Source organism: Platalea leucorodia (assembly GCF_965183815.1).
Source record: "Platalea leucorodia genome assembly, chromosome: 8".
In the NCBI taxonomy this organism is placed as follows: domain Eukaryota; kingdom Metazoa; phylum Chordata; class Aves; order Pelecaniformes; family Threskiornithidae; genus Platalea; species Platalea leucorodia.
Genome location: NC_138830.1, coordinates 27,069,389 through 27,084,889, shown reverse-complemented (window position 1 = coordinate 27,084,889; position 15,501 = coordinate 27,069,389). Strand labels below are relative to the sequence as shown.

General features: G+C 44.3%; 1 protein-coding gene across 1 annotated transcript in view; it reads left to right on the top strand.

Moving 5' to 3' along the window:
- MYO7B (myosin VIIB) overlaps window positions 1-15,501 on the top strand; it is a gene marked incomplete at its 5' end in the record, with an annotated part of 48,205 nt that overhangs the window by 6,172 nt on the left and 26,532 nt on the right. The window contains 13 exons of the mRNA XM_082319055.1: window positions 1,206-1,359; window positions 2,238-2,314; window positions 2,621-2,740; window positions 2,950-3,092; window positions 4,382-4,592; window positions 6,136-6,271; window positions 6,499-6,659; window positions 9,522-9,659; window positions 10,629-10,781; window positions 11,308-11,406; window positions 11,946-12,040; window positions 13,623-13,707; window positions 14,726-14,944. Coding sequence (XP_082175181.1) covers window positions 1,206-1,359; window positions 2,238-2,314; window positions 2,621-2,740; window positions 2,950-3,092; window positions 4,382-4,592; window positions 6,136-6,271; window positions 6,499-6,659; window positions 9,522-9,659; window positions 10,629-10,781; window positions 11,308-11,406; window positions 11,946-12,040; window positions 13,623-13,707; window positions 14,726-14,944 — 1,791 coding nt within the window. The remainder of the gene's footprint in view (window positions 1-1,205; window positions 1,360-2,237; window positions 2,315-2,620; window positions 2,741-2,949; window positions 3,093-4,381; window positions 4,593-6,135; window positions 6,272-6,498; window positions 6,660-9,521; window positions 9,660-10,628; window positions 10,782-11,307; window positions 11,407-11,945; window positions 12,041-13,622; window positions 13,708-14,725; window positions 14,945-15,501) is intronic.

Genomic DNA, 15,501 nt, shown 5'->3' with positions numbered 1-15,501 from the left:
GGGTTTATGTTGCCATAGTGGCAGGGGTGGGATGTTCATAGGTCGATTTTTGAAAACAGCTAATCAGTTGGTTTAGGGCATGACAGGCATTGTGAAAATCCTGTTCTTTAGCCTGTGCAGATACCTCATATTTAATATGTCATCTGGTTTGATTTGGGCTGTTCTACAGCTGTGGAAAAATGAGGCTAAGTCCTGCCTCTGATTAAGCTAATGGGAGCTGGGCACCTAGTTTCAGAGGAAATTAAATCAAGCTTATAAAGTTATTTCTGGAGACTCAAAAGCAAAACGATTAAAGTTGCTGGAGATTTTTTCAAATGTAATGTTTTCAAAATAGCAGTGATCTTGCAGCAAGAGCTGATGAGTGCAATTCACACATTGGCTATTCCATAAAAAGGTTTGAAGTTCCTTGGGTCAGCAGTAGGGCAATATAATACAGAGACAGGAGGATTAGATTAAAAGAGAACATATCCATGGTTTTGTTCAGGTCAGCTGTTGGCACAAGCTGGCATGTTTACGTGCTGTAAACTGAAATGTCTAGAAATACTTCACTTTTGTAATCATCACACTATATTGTTGGTAATAGCAAGGATAAAAAAGGCATTTTCCCATCTCCATTAGGGCTGAAAATAGTTTCTATCAGGAGCAGTATCTTAGGATCTGCTGTGGAGGCTTTGCTGAAGATTCTTCTGATGCTGCCTTGGATGCTTCCATCTGCCTTCCACTAGATCCTAATACTCTTATTTTGAGATTTGCCTTCTAGTACTGATCCAATCCTACTTGCTTTGATTTGGGATTAGGACTCTTAATTGTCCATTGACAAGACAGAGAGAGGAGACCAAGGTAATAGGCATGGCCTTGTAAGTGTAGACAGCCTTGTCAAAGTTTCCTGTCCTTCTGTGCTCCAGAGCAGCCTTCCCCTCAGCTTTTCCTGTTGGCTTCCCCAGTATTCAGTCTGGCCCTGGAGAAATGCATTATTTAGCCCTCTGCTAATGCGTTATTTCTGGGAGTAGAGATGAGGGAAGAAACAGCCATGGGAAGCAGGAAGAGCATATAGAATGTCTAAATAGGTTTTTACTTTGTGTCTTGTGGCAAGTGGCTCACAGGGCATCCACATTGTGTACAAGGGTTTGTCAGTCTGCAGGTCCTTTCTTCCTTGTGTGGGTACTGGGAGGATATTCCTTACCTGTGGCTGTGGTGTCCTGCAGGGCAACTGCATGTCCTGTGAGGGCCGGAATGATGCAAAGGATTATGCCCACATCCGCTCGGCCATGAAGATCCTCACGTTCTCAGATTCTGAGCACTGGGACATCAGCAAGCTGCTGGCTGCAATCCTGCACCTGGGGAATGTAGAGTTTGAAGGTAAACTCAGCATTGTCTGTGCTTGGCCTTTCCTCAGACTCCATGGTAAAGGCCTAAAGGTGCTGCCTGCTTCTATCTGTACAGATTAGGTTGTGCTGCTCTAGTGTTTTAAAAAACATGATCTATTATTATTTTGTCACACCGTCAGGTTTCCATGGTTATAAAAAGGCCCTTATCACACAAAATGAAACAACAGATAATATGCCATGTTACATTTGCTGATTGTTGTGCTACATAAGCCAGAGGACACAGCAGCAATTGAGTGATGTTTGCCATGGAGATGATAGCAGTCATTTTCCTGGCTGGGTTTGGTGAACACTCACCTGCCTAAGTGCACTTCTGGATGGCACAGGCACAGTGTGAGACACCCACCAGCGGGATGCCGGAAGCTCTCACATTTTCGAAAAGGACTCCTCACTTTGTGATACAGAGGGCCCAATACAGCGATGCCAGCTGGATTCTTTGGAGTAATGCTGGCTGCTAAAATGAGGGATCTCCCTCATTCCCTTTCTTTGTCTAAATTTCCCACAAGCCAGATACATGGCAAAAAATATATTCAGAAACACATTTTCTGAAGTCAGATACTACTTCCCCAGATCCCCAATAGCTACTATTTAAAATTAATAACCTTGTCAGTTTTGCTGCTATTTTTAGCCTGATGTTCTGGAGTTGTGAGGGCCCCATACATCCCAGGTTCCCTGGATGAAATCAGGACCCTCCTTAGTAAAATCATCAAACCCAGGAGTTTCAAAAGAGGACTTACTGCCTTGCCACATTCCCAGAGCTACAGGGTTGCAGAAATACGGCTGCAATAACAGCACAGCCCCCCACCGTAACAGAAATCATTCACCCTGAGATTGACTGTTTCCTCATTGTAGCGGCTGTGTACGACAACTTGGACTGCTCTGATGTGATGGACTCACCACACTTTTCAATTGCAACCAAATTGCTTGAGGTAATGGACTCACATCTTCTACTAGTTCTCTCGTCCACCCTTGCTCCCTGAGCACACTGACAAAGCATGTCTCTGTGGAGTGTTTATGTATGAATGCGCATATAATGGGCATGTCTTCTTCCTGCTGACACTCAAGTGATGCTGTTGCAGATGTCTGTCTGAGCTAGGAGATCTTTAACTGGGACAGCAAGCCGCCAGTGAATGCTGCTGGACAGGCAGTTTGTCATGGCCTTCTTCCTGAGACAGAGTTTGCTGGATCTCCTTTATCCACCTGGAATGACCAGGTTGCCATGACTGTTCCTCCAGGTGGACTCCAGTGAACTCCAGCACAGCCTCACAAACCTCTCCATCATTGTCCGAGGAGAAAGTGTGTCCAGGCCTCTGAACATAGTTCAAGCTGCAGATGGGAGAGATGCCTTTGTGAAGGTACTGGTGCTTACATCTCTGTTTAAAGACTGTGGATGCTTTCAGAGCTGGTTGAGGAGCCTTATGTGGCAAACATTCACCCAGAGGGCTCTGGTCCCTCATAGTTTTCAGGCATAGTTTGACAGCATTGTAGCAGCATGATAGCAAGCAGTAAGCTATGTCCAAAGACTGTAATGATGGGCTCTAATTCCTCTTTAATTTTTTCTCAGGGTATATATGGACGGATTTTCCTGTGGATAGTGAACAAGATCAACTCAGCCATTTTCAACCCAACTTCTCAGAAGCCTAAAGACAGACATCAGTCCATTGGGCTGTTGGACATTTTTGGGTTTGAAAACTTCAGCAACAACAGGTAGGAGGCTCTAGATTCATTTCCAGTGGGAAGCTGAAAAGCAGCTGATGTAAAGGGAAAGAATGAAAAAACAGACATGCTCTTTCATTATTGTCCTGATTCTCAGAAAAGCAGTGAAATTTCCATCACTGAATTTTCCCAGTGATGATCATGCACAGATTCCATTTTTCTTCAGTCTTGGTCATATTTCTGCCTCCTCCCCCAACCTTCATTTTGGTGCAGCCATTTCACATGTCTATTCCAAAACCTCAGGAATTTTCTCAGAGGAGATGGCTATGAAGCTGCTATGAGCAGGCAGCCACTATGTGAGGATGTAGTATGTCCCTATGTCTCTGTACCAAACTTTCTTGTTTCACAGCATTTTTACAATGTCTCTTGGGATACATTTTGCATATAGTACAAAGGAGGCCATGTAGTATTTCCCATTTCAGCTCATGCTTCCATCTTGCTCAGTGTTCTCTCATCCCTTTTTTGGGGCTGCTTCATTTCTCTACTCTAAAGGACAGATCAGCAAAATACCTGGTCAGTATACCATTGTCCCACTGCTACCTCTCCTACTGGTGGTTTCAGTCCCAAAGCACCACTTCTGTTTGCCCTTCTCTACAGGGGCAACAACTCTCTCAGTTTTATGGTACCATATCATCAGTACTCCACAAACCATCAGCACATATCCTGAAGTCTTTTGCAACCGATTCCAACTGATGCATCTTGCTTGTTTTCAACAAGATAATATTCCTCACTGACTTTTGGAACATAGTCTAGGATCTGTTCAGCCCATCTGCTACCTTTTGTGTTCTCTCCTATTATTTTATGCTATTCCCAAAGGCTGCAATCCACATGGGGCCTCACTGTGGTGAGTACTCCACAGGCACACAGTGTGCCACAGCAATTACCAGGTAATGAAACTCAGGTGCAGCATTAAGGAGTAACTAACAAAAGAAATGGTAGTGCCAGTGCAAGTAAAAACACGTCACACACTATACAGTCAAGCTATTTTCACAGTTATATGTTCCCCTTTATCTCTAGAGTTTCTTGAAACATATACAAGATCTTTCCTTGCTTGCTCAGCAACACTCCATCGTCACTTGGCTCATTTCTGCTTACCTTTATCATAGCAGAAGATGCATCCCCTATATTGCTAAGATTGGCAACGTAGTGGTGGTGATCATTAACACTGTGAAATATATCAGTAGTATATCTGGATATGTTTTTAATACAGACAATAAACAAATACCATAGAGCAGCACTGGCAAGGGTGACCATGGGTTCCCATCTTGTCCCCCCTGCAGCTTTGAGCAGCTCTGCATTAACATTGCCAATGAGCACCTTCAGCAGTTCTTTGTGCACCATGTCTTCAAGCTGGAGCAAGAGGAATACCTTGCAGAGCACATTACCTGGAATAACATTGACTTCACTGATAACCGCCAGGCTCTGGAAGTCATCGCACTCAAGCCTATGAATATCATCTCCCTCATTGATGAAGAGAGCAAGTTCCCAAAGGTAAATTTCTGGTTTCACCTGTAATGCCTGGCTTTGCACACAGCTCACAGGTAACGCTTGGCTTTACACACAGAAAAGTGCAAAGGTGGCTTTCAGATACATTATGAGAGACAATGTCTTCTCCCCATAGATGTTCCTTTTAAATTAGCTCACTATACAAACGCTTCACACACTGCTGGAGTGTGCTCTTCTGGGTGCCTTGCTGTTGAAACTCTTAACAGCTGTTCCCAGACAGAGAAGGAAGGAGTCTGGATCATTTTACAAGGTCTTAGAATCATAGAATGGTTTGGGTTGGAAGGGACCTTAATGATCATCTGGTTCCAACCCCTCTGCCATGGGCAGGGACACCTTCCACTAGACCAGGTTGCTCAAAGCCCCATCCAGCCTGGCCTTGAACACTTCCAGGGATGGGGCAGCCACAACTTCTCTGGGCAACCTGTTCCAGTGTCTAACCACCCTCATGGCTTCTTAGGAAATCTTTGAATTTGCATATTATTTGAGTATTGTTCTGCTGTTGGTCTGGGCTGCAGCTTGCTCTTTCTTCTCCTGGATGACAGACCTAGTTGAGCAATGTCACCATTGTGAGGAAATGTTATTATGCAAAGGCCAGGCAGCTCAAACAGAAGAGCAGAGATGAAAGTAGCATCTGATCTCAGACATCCCTGCAGAGCATTTTCATAGTATCCAGAGCATGGTGAGGCTAAGCAGGAGTGCTAATCAGATGGCAACGTGGGCTTGTCCAGAAAACCAAGCCGCTGCCTCAGCTTATTTGTAGTCCTCAGGTAATGTTTTGAGAAGATCATGTACAGGCAGACAGCTTTCTGCTTTCTTCCCTAAGAAGCGAGTGGTCCCCACTGTATGTCCTGCAGTCAGGACAAGAAAGCAACTCCTCTATGATTTCCGGAGCATATGACTTCTCAGATAACACAGCACTCACTGCGCCAGCACAGGCCAGTGAGCAGAGCTAGCCTCACATGCACCACAAGGGAATGAGATTGTGACGGCACCCCTTGAAGAGAAGCACCCAGCTGCCTGCCTGCCTGTGGAAGTCATGATCTGGGCATGCTGATTAGTATCTGCTCAGGGCAGCCTTCTTCCAGGGATCTCTGAGTCTTCCACCAGTTGGGGAGTGAAAGAAGAACTGTGCCTCCCTGGGAGAAGGAGGATGCACCCCTCAGAGCATGGCTGGGTAGGATGGCATATGAACGTTGGTGGGGGCTCTGCTTGTGAGGTCCAAACGTTTGGGAAATTCTCAGTGCACCTGGTGATGTTAGTAATGTTATGTTATGGGGGCTTGTGTACAGCCCTAAAATACCAGGCCTTACACTCTGGTGGTGTGTTGTGTCCTGATGCTTGTGAGAAGGGTCTGTGTAAAAGGGAAGACACTTCTGGCACTACCTTTCTCCAGATCTACTACATAAATAAGGGGCAGAATTTGAGCTTTTGTTATCTCTGAGCACCACTTCTATTTGTTTGCTGAGCATAGCCCAGTGCTGGGGGGAAATCTGCTTAACTGTCCTTTTTTGCCTGTATTTTTTTCTAGGGCACAGATGCCACCATGCTCATCAAAATCAATTCCCTCCATGGCAAAAGTAACATCTACATCCCACCTAAGAGTGTCCATGACACCAAGTTTGGCATCAACCACTTTGCTGGGGTTGTCTTTTATGAATCAAAAGGTGAGCCTATCTCTGCTGGATACGGAGGGTGGAGAGAAGGGCATGACCTGCCCTGGATGTGTGGCACTCCAGGGTAGTGTTGATCTGAACTCAGATCAGGAGGTCAGGAGGATTACTCTAAACTAATCTGCAAGTTACTGTAAACGAAGTGGATTTTAGCTAGACAGTGTGGTGCTAGAGCCAGCAGGCTGCAGAGGTGACAAGCTGATTTTGTTTCCATCCTATAGATTTCCTGGAGAAAAATCGGGACACACTGAGTGCTAATGTAATGCAAGTGGTTCATTCCTCCAAAAACAAATTCCTGAGAGAGATTTTCCAGGTGGAAACGACCCCACTTAGTCTGGGACGCGGGACCATCCGGCATCTTGGAGCTGACCAGGCCTACAAGGTTGGCGTACTGGCACTGGATTGCAGAAACAACTAATTTCTCCTCCTCTGGCTGTTCCTGACCTCCTCTTTCTTTTGCACTGTCTCTGCAAATCCCTGTCCCTTTCATTCAACTCATTTCTGCAAAGGAGTCTGCCAGAAAAGTCAAGGTCTGGTGTTAATGCTTTAAACAAGTGTAACGTCAGCCCTGTCTCCCAGGACTGCATCCTAGGACATCTGTGTAGCCATGCCTGCAGGCTGTCACAGAAGCATGAGCGTGCTACCTCCCCACACGTTGTCATCAACTGGATGGGTTTGCTCTGTATCTGCTTGGGCATCCATGCTGCATCCACATCGCCAGGATGGGTGTAAATTAGTAGGAGGAGACTGTAGTTCAAAAGGTTCATTGGAATGGAACAAAGCACCAACCAGAGACCCCTCTGCAAAGCCAGTAGCTGTTCAGAAGCCAGCAGCTAAACTTGCTGCCATACTGCACATGTAGCCAGTCTGCTGGGACCCTAACACCAAGGGGTCTGACTGGGCAACTGGCAGGTGGGTCCTGGCCTTTTCGTTCTTGCAGAGGCCTGACAGGCTAGCACAAAGGAGCAAATAGCTGTGCTGTCACAGAAAGATACTGTGTCTCCCGCTCCCAGTGACACCTGCAGACACAGTCTCACTGGCCTGCATATTGCTGCAACTTTAGCTCTCCCTCCTGGCCCAGAGGCTTTGTGACAAAGTTCGTGATGGCTAATTATCACAGAATCATCTGTGCTTAGTGCTGTAGGGAGCCTTGTCCTGTGCCTAGTGAAAATGAGGCTGTAAAGTGCAGTGGACTGGAAACGGCATGGGGCAGAGTTCAAGTTCTCTGCCCTGCTGCAACTTTCACATACCTTGATTTCTAAATGTTTAACTATGCAGTGACATCATTGTGTGAAGGTACTTTTGCTTTTAATATTTACATCTTTGAGTTTTCGTGTCAGGGTACAGAACAAACAGCTCGCTATCTGACCTGTTACCTGCTGTTCTCCTGGTATTGTTTTCTGATCCTGTCCTTTCTTCCTCAGTCTTTATCCCAATGTGGCTTTCTGCTGTCCAGGACATCTGGCCATGGACAGGTAAACATCCTGGAGGAGAAGAATGTCAGAAATGGTACAAGCAGCAACAGAGAGCTGGCTTAGCATCTCTTAAATGCTATGAATACCTTCAAATTAAATATCAGGTCTATCTACATTGCTCTAATGCTCTAATGATTTTTGTCTCTACAAATAAGGTTGTGTTATTGAAAAAAACCCTTTCCTTACATTTAGAAAGTACAGCAGCATGCCAAGAAAGGAGATGATACTACATGTGGGCTACTGCCCATTTCAAAATGCACAGAAGTTAGCTGAGATACCCCTATTAATTTCAAATAGGTTGGGCCACTGTTGGGAAGCCTAAGAAGCAGGCTACAGAAAAGGACAGTGAATGAAGTGCCAGAAAAAACTTTGCTGTCCTGAGGTCTCAGAGTTGCTCTCCTGGCACACCGGGGGAGAAAAGTCACCACCATCTTAACAACAAATTCAGCTTTAACAATGTTATGTATGTGAGATCACGAGGGCTCGGGCTTCAGACTTGTGTGGCCATCCCACTGATTTACTGGAACAGCAGAAAGGCCTCCAAGATCTGGGAGTGCAAATTGCTTTTAACTCTTATACGGCTTAAACATGTATATGCTGTTATCATATCTACTTCAAACAGATGCTTGCTAGCCCCTAAGATGCGTCAGAGCTGTCACGAAACATGCCCAGGAATTGTTTTCCAAAGGCGTGAGTGTTTCGTCGCTGGAGGGCAGCATTGCCCTGTAGCTAAAGCAGAAGGTGGCAACTTGAGTGTTAAAAAGGGCACTTTAAATATAAGAACCAGCAGAATGAGGTACCGTAAAGACCATGGAAGTGAGAGAAGCCACTGGACTTTAAATTGTTTACTTGGAAAAAACCCAAAAAACCCACAACCCACCAAAACCCCCAAAACAAACAAACTAGCTGTATTGTGCTGCAATGATTAGCTCCACGCCTGTACATAAAAGGCCAGTGGAGTCCTTTTGTTACTTGGAATCTGCATTGTTGTCACCGTAATTTAATGTGCCCTTAAAACGTACTAGGAGGTAGCAGCTTAGGCCTATTGTGATGATCTGCGTGAAAAAGACATAGGTGGAACTGTGCTTTCAGAGAAGCTAGGGAAGTCAGGAGCTAACTGCAGCCAAGTGCAATCCCTCTGAGGTTACACTATTGCAACTGGGAGCAAAATTCAACCCAGGAGTGGTGAGACATAAAGCACTTTGTATGCAGCCATAAATCGATTAGCTCTTACCTTATCCTGCAGTAAAAGTTTGCCTTTTCACTGCTTACTGTAGTATTAATGAGCAAGGTGATCAGTCATCCTAATCACTAAGGAATGAGCTGTTCTGGATCTTTAGCATTCCTAGTTAGCTATGAGATGGCAGCAAAATGTTTGGCCTGGAGGTTATTATTGCTTTGGGAGTGGTGGTTTCTCACCAAGCTTTCAGGCACACACCCAGGCTTGGCACCCAAGCCCTGCACTGAATGCAGCCTTGGTTGGAAGAGACAGGCCTATGTGGGTTTGTGTGGGTGGAATTTCTTCCACCGCAGCCACCCCCACTGCCAGAACTTAGTGCCCAAGTAGGTGAAAGAGCTCAGTGGGGTTTCTTCACAAGGATAAACCCAAATTAGTAAGATGCAGATGGCCAATTTAGCTCCCATGTAGGTAAATATTTTTTTTCTGGCAGTTGTGTGATACTGTTACATTGTACAAAACCACAAAGATTTATTAATTGGCCCTCTGACAGTGAATGATGTAGCAGTCAGCATGTGCTTACTCTTCCCAGGGCTTGGATACCACCAAACGGCTCTCTACTCTGGGAGGACAGTTCAAGCAATCCCTGGAAAAACTAATGAAAATTCTTGAGCAGTGCCAGCCATACTTCATCCGCTGCATCAAGCCAAATGACTACAAGAAACCACTGGTAATGTTTTAACAATATGAGGTCTTGTCTTCAGTAAATTTTTTAATGAGAAAAAGCTGTCAGTTGCTGTGTAGCATTTTATATCTGTACTTCAGCCAAGAAGAGCTGGACTACAGACTATTACTAGAATAAAAAGGGTGGTAGGATATAGCATTGTTAATTTACAAAAACATCTCTCAAAGCATCATAGAGTAATAGATGGCAAAAAAGCACATAGGTGTATTCCTGAGGGGAGTTGTAAAAGCCTTTCCTGTAAAGATAAAGACAAAACTGGAGAGTTTCTAGCCCCTCAATAAGGGGACAAACAAAAAACATTAGGATCCAACAAAGATCATACTACGAAATAGCCTGAGAGAGAATAGGAGAGCTGTTGGTGTTTGAGAGGGGTGATGTGGCTTAATTTGACACTACAGGAGAAGAGGAGCAAGTTTGTCATTAAGATGCTTGGCTAGAACTCAGGAGATCACGATGCAGTTCTACATTAAAACCTTGTATGGTGTTGGTCAAGTGACTTAATCATTTTTAAAGTACTGCATGTGGCTTAGTGAGCCTATTTTTAATCTGCATTACAAGCAAGTAGCAGCACTCATACTATGTTTTGCATGGCTATGCCCAAAGGGCCCAAGTTGCTACTGCAGTTATTTGCACCTGCAAAATGATATGAACAATTTATTGTTCATCTGAAATTGCAGTTCTAGAATTGAAAACAGTTGCTAAAGCCAGACTGAAGTTAATGGACTATTTCCACTGCTGATAAACACAAAGTTGAAGGCCCTTTGGGGTGACTTGTTTAGGCCTGTAATGAATTAATTTAGGGCACTAAAGAAATAAGAAGTGCAATTAAAAGAAGAATAGTAGGCCATTTTGTAGGCACCCTGAGGTTGGAGGTTAGTAGCTATGTTCTGAGGAATGCTGCATGTGTGGCTGCTTTCAGTGCTAAGTCTCCTCCTTGTCTGCTTTCCCTTTCAGTTGTTCGACCGGGAGCTGTGCATCAAACAGCTGCGATATTCAGGGATGATGGAAACTATTCAGATCAGGAAAGCTGGCTACCCAATTCGCTACAGCTTTGAGGAGTTCTTTGAGAGATACAGAGTTCTCCTGCCATGGTCTCTTCGAGAACAGGTGTGTTACCACAAACTTGGTTTAAGGCTAACCCAACTTTTCCTTATGAGGGTTTAGTCTTTCCCGCAGTAGAAAGTTCTTGGATTATTGGTGGCACAGTTGAGAGAGCTGTCATCACAGTAGCTGTCATCGCAGTAACTGTAGCTAAATACTTACATACTCACTTGGACCTTAGCTGAAACGGTAGTCGTGCTTTTAGGTCCAGCTACCCTTGACCTGCTCCACACAGACATCCCAGGAAAGGTGGCATCCCCATTGCCCTCAGATGTTTCTTTTCTGTAATCACACACTTCTGAGATCTCTAACACCCTCCTCACACTTGAACTCTGGAATGCTTGGCCATGCACTCATGTTCCTCCTTTTCTTGACCATTTGAGCTGAACCACTAATTCATGATACTGTCAGCCCAGAGGTCTGTGAGACCTCATCTGTTTCTGTTCTTTGCCCTTTGAAATGCAAAGCAATAGATCCTTACATAGTGTGCTCTGTTTCCAAGCCCTAACATGATGATGCTTTTGCACAACAGCTGAAGAATGATGCTCGACAGAGCTGTATCAGCATCTCTGAAGCAGTGCTGGGCAAGAATGAAAGCTGGCAAGCTGGAAAGACCAAGATTTTCCTTAAAGTAAGTAGAAAGGACAGTTTATTGTCTCTTCTCCTGAAAAACTGGGTGCTTCACAGTATAGTTTGACCTGCTTGTGCAAGAGTGGTGACCCAGAAGGACTGGGTTCTCTTGAATCTGAGGCTGAATCTTTGTTCCTGAAGGCCAAGTTAATTTAATGGACACAGCCTGGTGTAGGAGAGGCTGATCCTGTTCCTGTGCTCCAGTGTTCCAGCTAAAACAGCACAGTGCAATGTACTGGTCTCTGCTCAAGCCTTGAGCATAAAAAAGAACTGGATACCAGCACACTGTTGCAGGGGACTTCCTTGTCTGTAGCATTCCCCCAGGTAAAAACAGTCTTACTGCAGGCAGATTCTCTGTTTATGGCTACAGCCAGACATGGTGTGGTCAGGTGGTGTGCACTCTTCCTACTGCAGTTCCACAAATGCATTTTAATCACACTACATCATGCTGATTTGGGGCCTCTTTCAGACCATGTGTCCAGTTTTCAGAAGCTGTGGGGGTGTCTGCTCAGCTGGCATATGCACACTTTCTTTTAACAGGATCATCATGATACAGTACTGGAGCTGCAACGCCAAAATATACTCACAGATAAGGTTCTTCTTATCCAGAAGGTGATGAGAGGATTGAAGGACAGGTCAGTGATCTTACAGAAGGGAATTTGCTTTGGTTTGAAGCAGTGATCTTTGTGGTGCAGTTTAACATGCTCTGTGAAGCATTTTTGAGTATGAAATGTATCAATCCATACCTTCCACTAGCCCTAAATTCAGTGCTTGTCATGTAACAGTGCATCTACGCAGATTTTGCACGAAGATTTGTTCTGGCTCAGTTTCTTTATTTTCCTGATGCTTTTCAAAATGCAGCACTGTGACACATGCAGCTTGTATGAAGAGGAAGGGCTGGAAGGAGGATTTGCCCTTAATATTTCTAGTAAACAGTAGATATCTGGAAAGCAGGAAATCCCCATGGAATCTGTGTCCTTCTCAGAGCTACAAGGACTCCTTTATTTAGGATGCTTCTTTGATAAAAGACATAGAAGAGAATCAGATGGAAACTAACTAGTCCTTCCCTTTGCCAAAGATGCACAGTTCTTGCATTTTAGTTTGAAATATCTTCAGAAGTGAGATCTAGTAATTGTCAAGTAAAGGTTTGTCCTCATTAAATGTTTTATATCATGATTTGTACTTATTAATTTTGTATCCCCCAACGAGAACCATGATACAGGATTGAATCCTGGTTTAGTTTAGAAATATTCCTGACAGTAGAGAAGCAAGAACTATAAAACATGACACAAATGCCCAAAACCTTCCCCCTTTTTTTCAAACCCTGCCTGCTATCTAACAGAGTATCACCTCTCCCTAAAAGCCTCATCTCACTTTTATTTTTAAACCCTCAGAGCTACGTGCCACTTCTGACAGTCACAGTGTGACAGCTTTTACCATGGGAAGTTCATCTTTCTCAGATGGGCTCCTAGTCCTGGCAGTTAGGACACTGGGGAGCAACTGGTCATCAGATGGGGGAGTTAACTTATCCAGGCTTGGTGAAAGGGTGCTTTTTCAGTTCTTACAGAGCTCTCCTACCACAGCGATGAGTTTGGTCTGCAGTTGCTATGAGTACTTTTGCAGCATTAAGGGCAAAGTCAGCTCGAATGTATCAAGGTGTATTAATAATACTTCTGTCTCATCCTTTCTACTAGCAAATGGATAGCAAAGCAAATAGGAAAATACTTTGTGAGCTCAACTGATTCATGATGATGCTTCACTTGCAGAATGAGCTGAGCCTAGGTGAAATCTCCTAAGGCCTTTATTGACAGAAAAGGTCAGGCAAAACAGCCTATTCTGGCCTTTCCATCAGCATGAAGAACACATAAGCAGACAAAATGCTTTGAGTGAGGATAATTTTGAAGCATGTAGTACAAAAGTATCTGACCAGACTAATTTTTCTGCTGCAACAGAATACTTTTCTTGGGCTACTCAGAAACAGGAGGAACAGCCCTCACTGAGCTTCAAACTTGCCCTGGCAAGATGTCTACTAATAATTGAGCTAGTTAGTTTAACAATAGCTTTCCTGGCTCTAGTGTTCCTAGATGGCAGACAAGGCTAAGATCAGACTGTAGATAACCCATAAAAGGAAAAAACCGCCACCTTATTCTTTACTATTATCATAAGAAGAAGCACAAATAACCTATTGCTTGTCACCTCACCTGTCTGTCTGCTTAGGAAGCGGTTTCTGAAACAGAGAAAGTCTGCTGTAGCCATTCAGTCAGCCTGGCGAGGCTACTGCTGCCGGAAGGATTTCAGAATGGTAAGAGGCAGGTGGATATGTATCTATACAAATATTTGTGTGTGTGTGTGTGTTTATATACTATGCCCTGCCAGACTGAGTGGAGTATTAGGAATGAAGATATTCACAACTGAAGGGAGGAGAGGGAAGATGGCAGGGTGTAAAGAAGCGTGTAAAATCCAAGGAGGGCTCTGGGATCTCTCAGGGCGTGCTGAACCTGTGACATGTCTGCTTTCTGGTGAAAGCAACTAACCTCTAGCAGGCCTGGTTCTAGTGACCTGACATATGAGTGATCCCACACTTCTTCTAGTCAGGAGTCCAAGGCTAGCATTTGTGCATCACCACCACACTGAGCAAAGCGTCTTCCACAACTGTTACAGGAAAACTGGGAATCTGTAAAAAAATACCAGAAAAAATCATTATATCAATCTCACATTAATAAAAACATTGGCTGTTTTTCTATAGATGGTGGGTTTTCTGGATGAGGAAAGCTACACCATATTGGGGACACTTACATATTGTGTATTCATGTGGCAGGAATTATTACTAATGTATCCCATACATCCCATTTGCGAGGGGCAAGAGGAGAAACTGCCAGTTTCAGTCAGAAACATTCTCTATTCTGCATCAGTGATGCAATTCCTGTCTGAAGAGCCAGGCTGTTGTCCTGCACTCTGCCCCATCCTCCTCTGCTGCTTCTCTTGGGCTTGTCATACCCATCTCTCCGAGGACATGCCTTTTTTTTTTCCCGTACACTTGGCTTCATTTCTGCTTGCTTCCTTCCCCTGTCATAATCCCAGACTATCATTGTCACTTCCTGGAGCCACTCCCTAGAACAGGTCCCCAAAAGAACTCCATATAGTCTAGGTTTAAAAGCCTATTACTGGCAGAAAATACAGCATAAAAGGCAGTATTGCATTAGCCCCTTCCAGTGTCTTAATCCAGTTACTGAATTTTATTATCTTCTACTCATCCCAACTTACTCCCAGTCTCAATGGTTTTGAACAATAATCACTTCTTTTTCCTCCACCTCCTACAGGTTATGCTGGGTTTTGGGCGCCTGCAGGCCCTCTACCGGAGCCGGCAGCTTGCTAAACAGTATGAAGCAACCCGGGCTCATATCATCAGGCTTCAAGCCGTGTGCCGCGGTTATCTAATGCGTCAAAAGATAGCAGAGCAGAAGAAAGCTGTATGTGTTATACAAGCTTATGCAAGGGGCATGTTTGCTCGCCAAATCTACCAGAGGATGAAGAGGGAGGTATGCTCACAGATACCTTGTGAACCTGTTGTTTCTATGAATCTGATAGAGATTTAATGACCAGCAAGTGTTGCCATAGCATAGCACTGGATGTGGATATTTATTTTGGGTTATTTTATTTTGAGTTCTTGTCAAGTATGAAAGCAGAGTTTTAAGCAGATGATCTTGTTTGTGCTTGATTTCTGTGTTCATTATCATGGATCAAAACTTCACTGACACAGCTGAAACGTTTTGGACAGCAGGGAGGAAAAAAAGATAAGATGCACATGTATATAGTCACTCCTGCAAGGGAAGATCAATTTCTACAGCAAGGCTTGATAATGTCACTTAGGGATTCATTCAAAAGGGAATCCTAATGCAGTGTGTCTTGGTATGCGCTGCCAGAGAAAATCCTGTACTTACTGCCTTGGCTGTCTATAGCACATGGGAGGCCTTTCTATGATTTCCTTTCTGTATTAATGCTGTACAAACAGGACAAAGCCAGTTTGCAGATTTCTGCCTCCGGCCTGTTCCCTAAAATGCCAAATCTAGAACTGAGTTCATGTTGGGATAAAGTC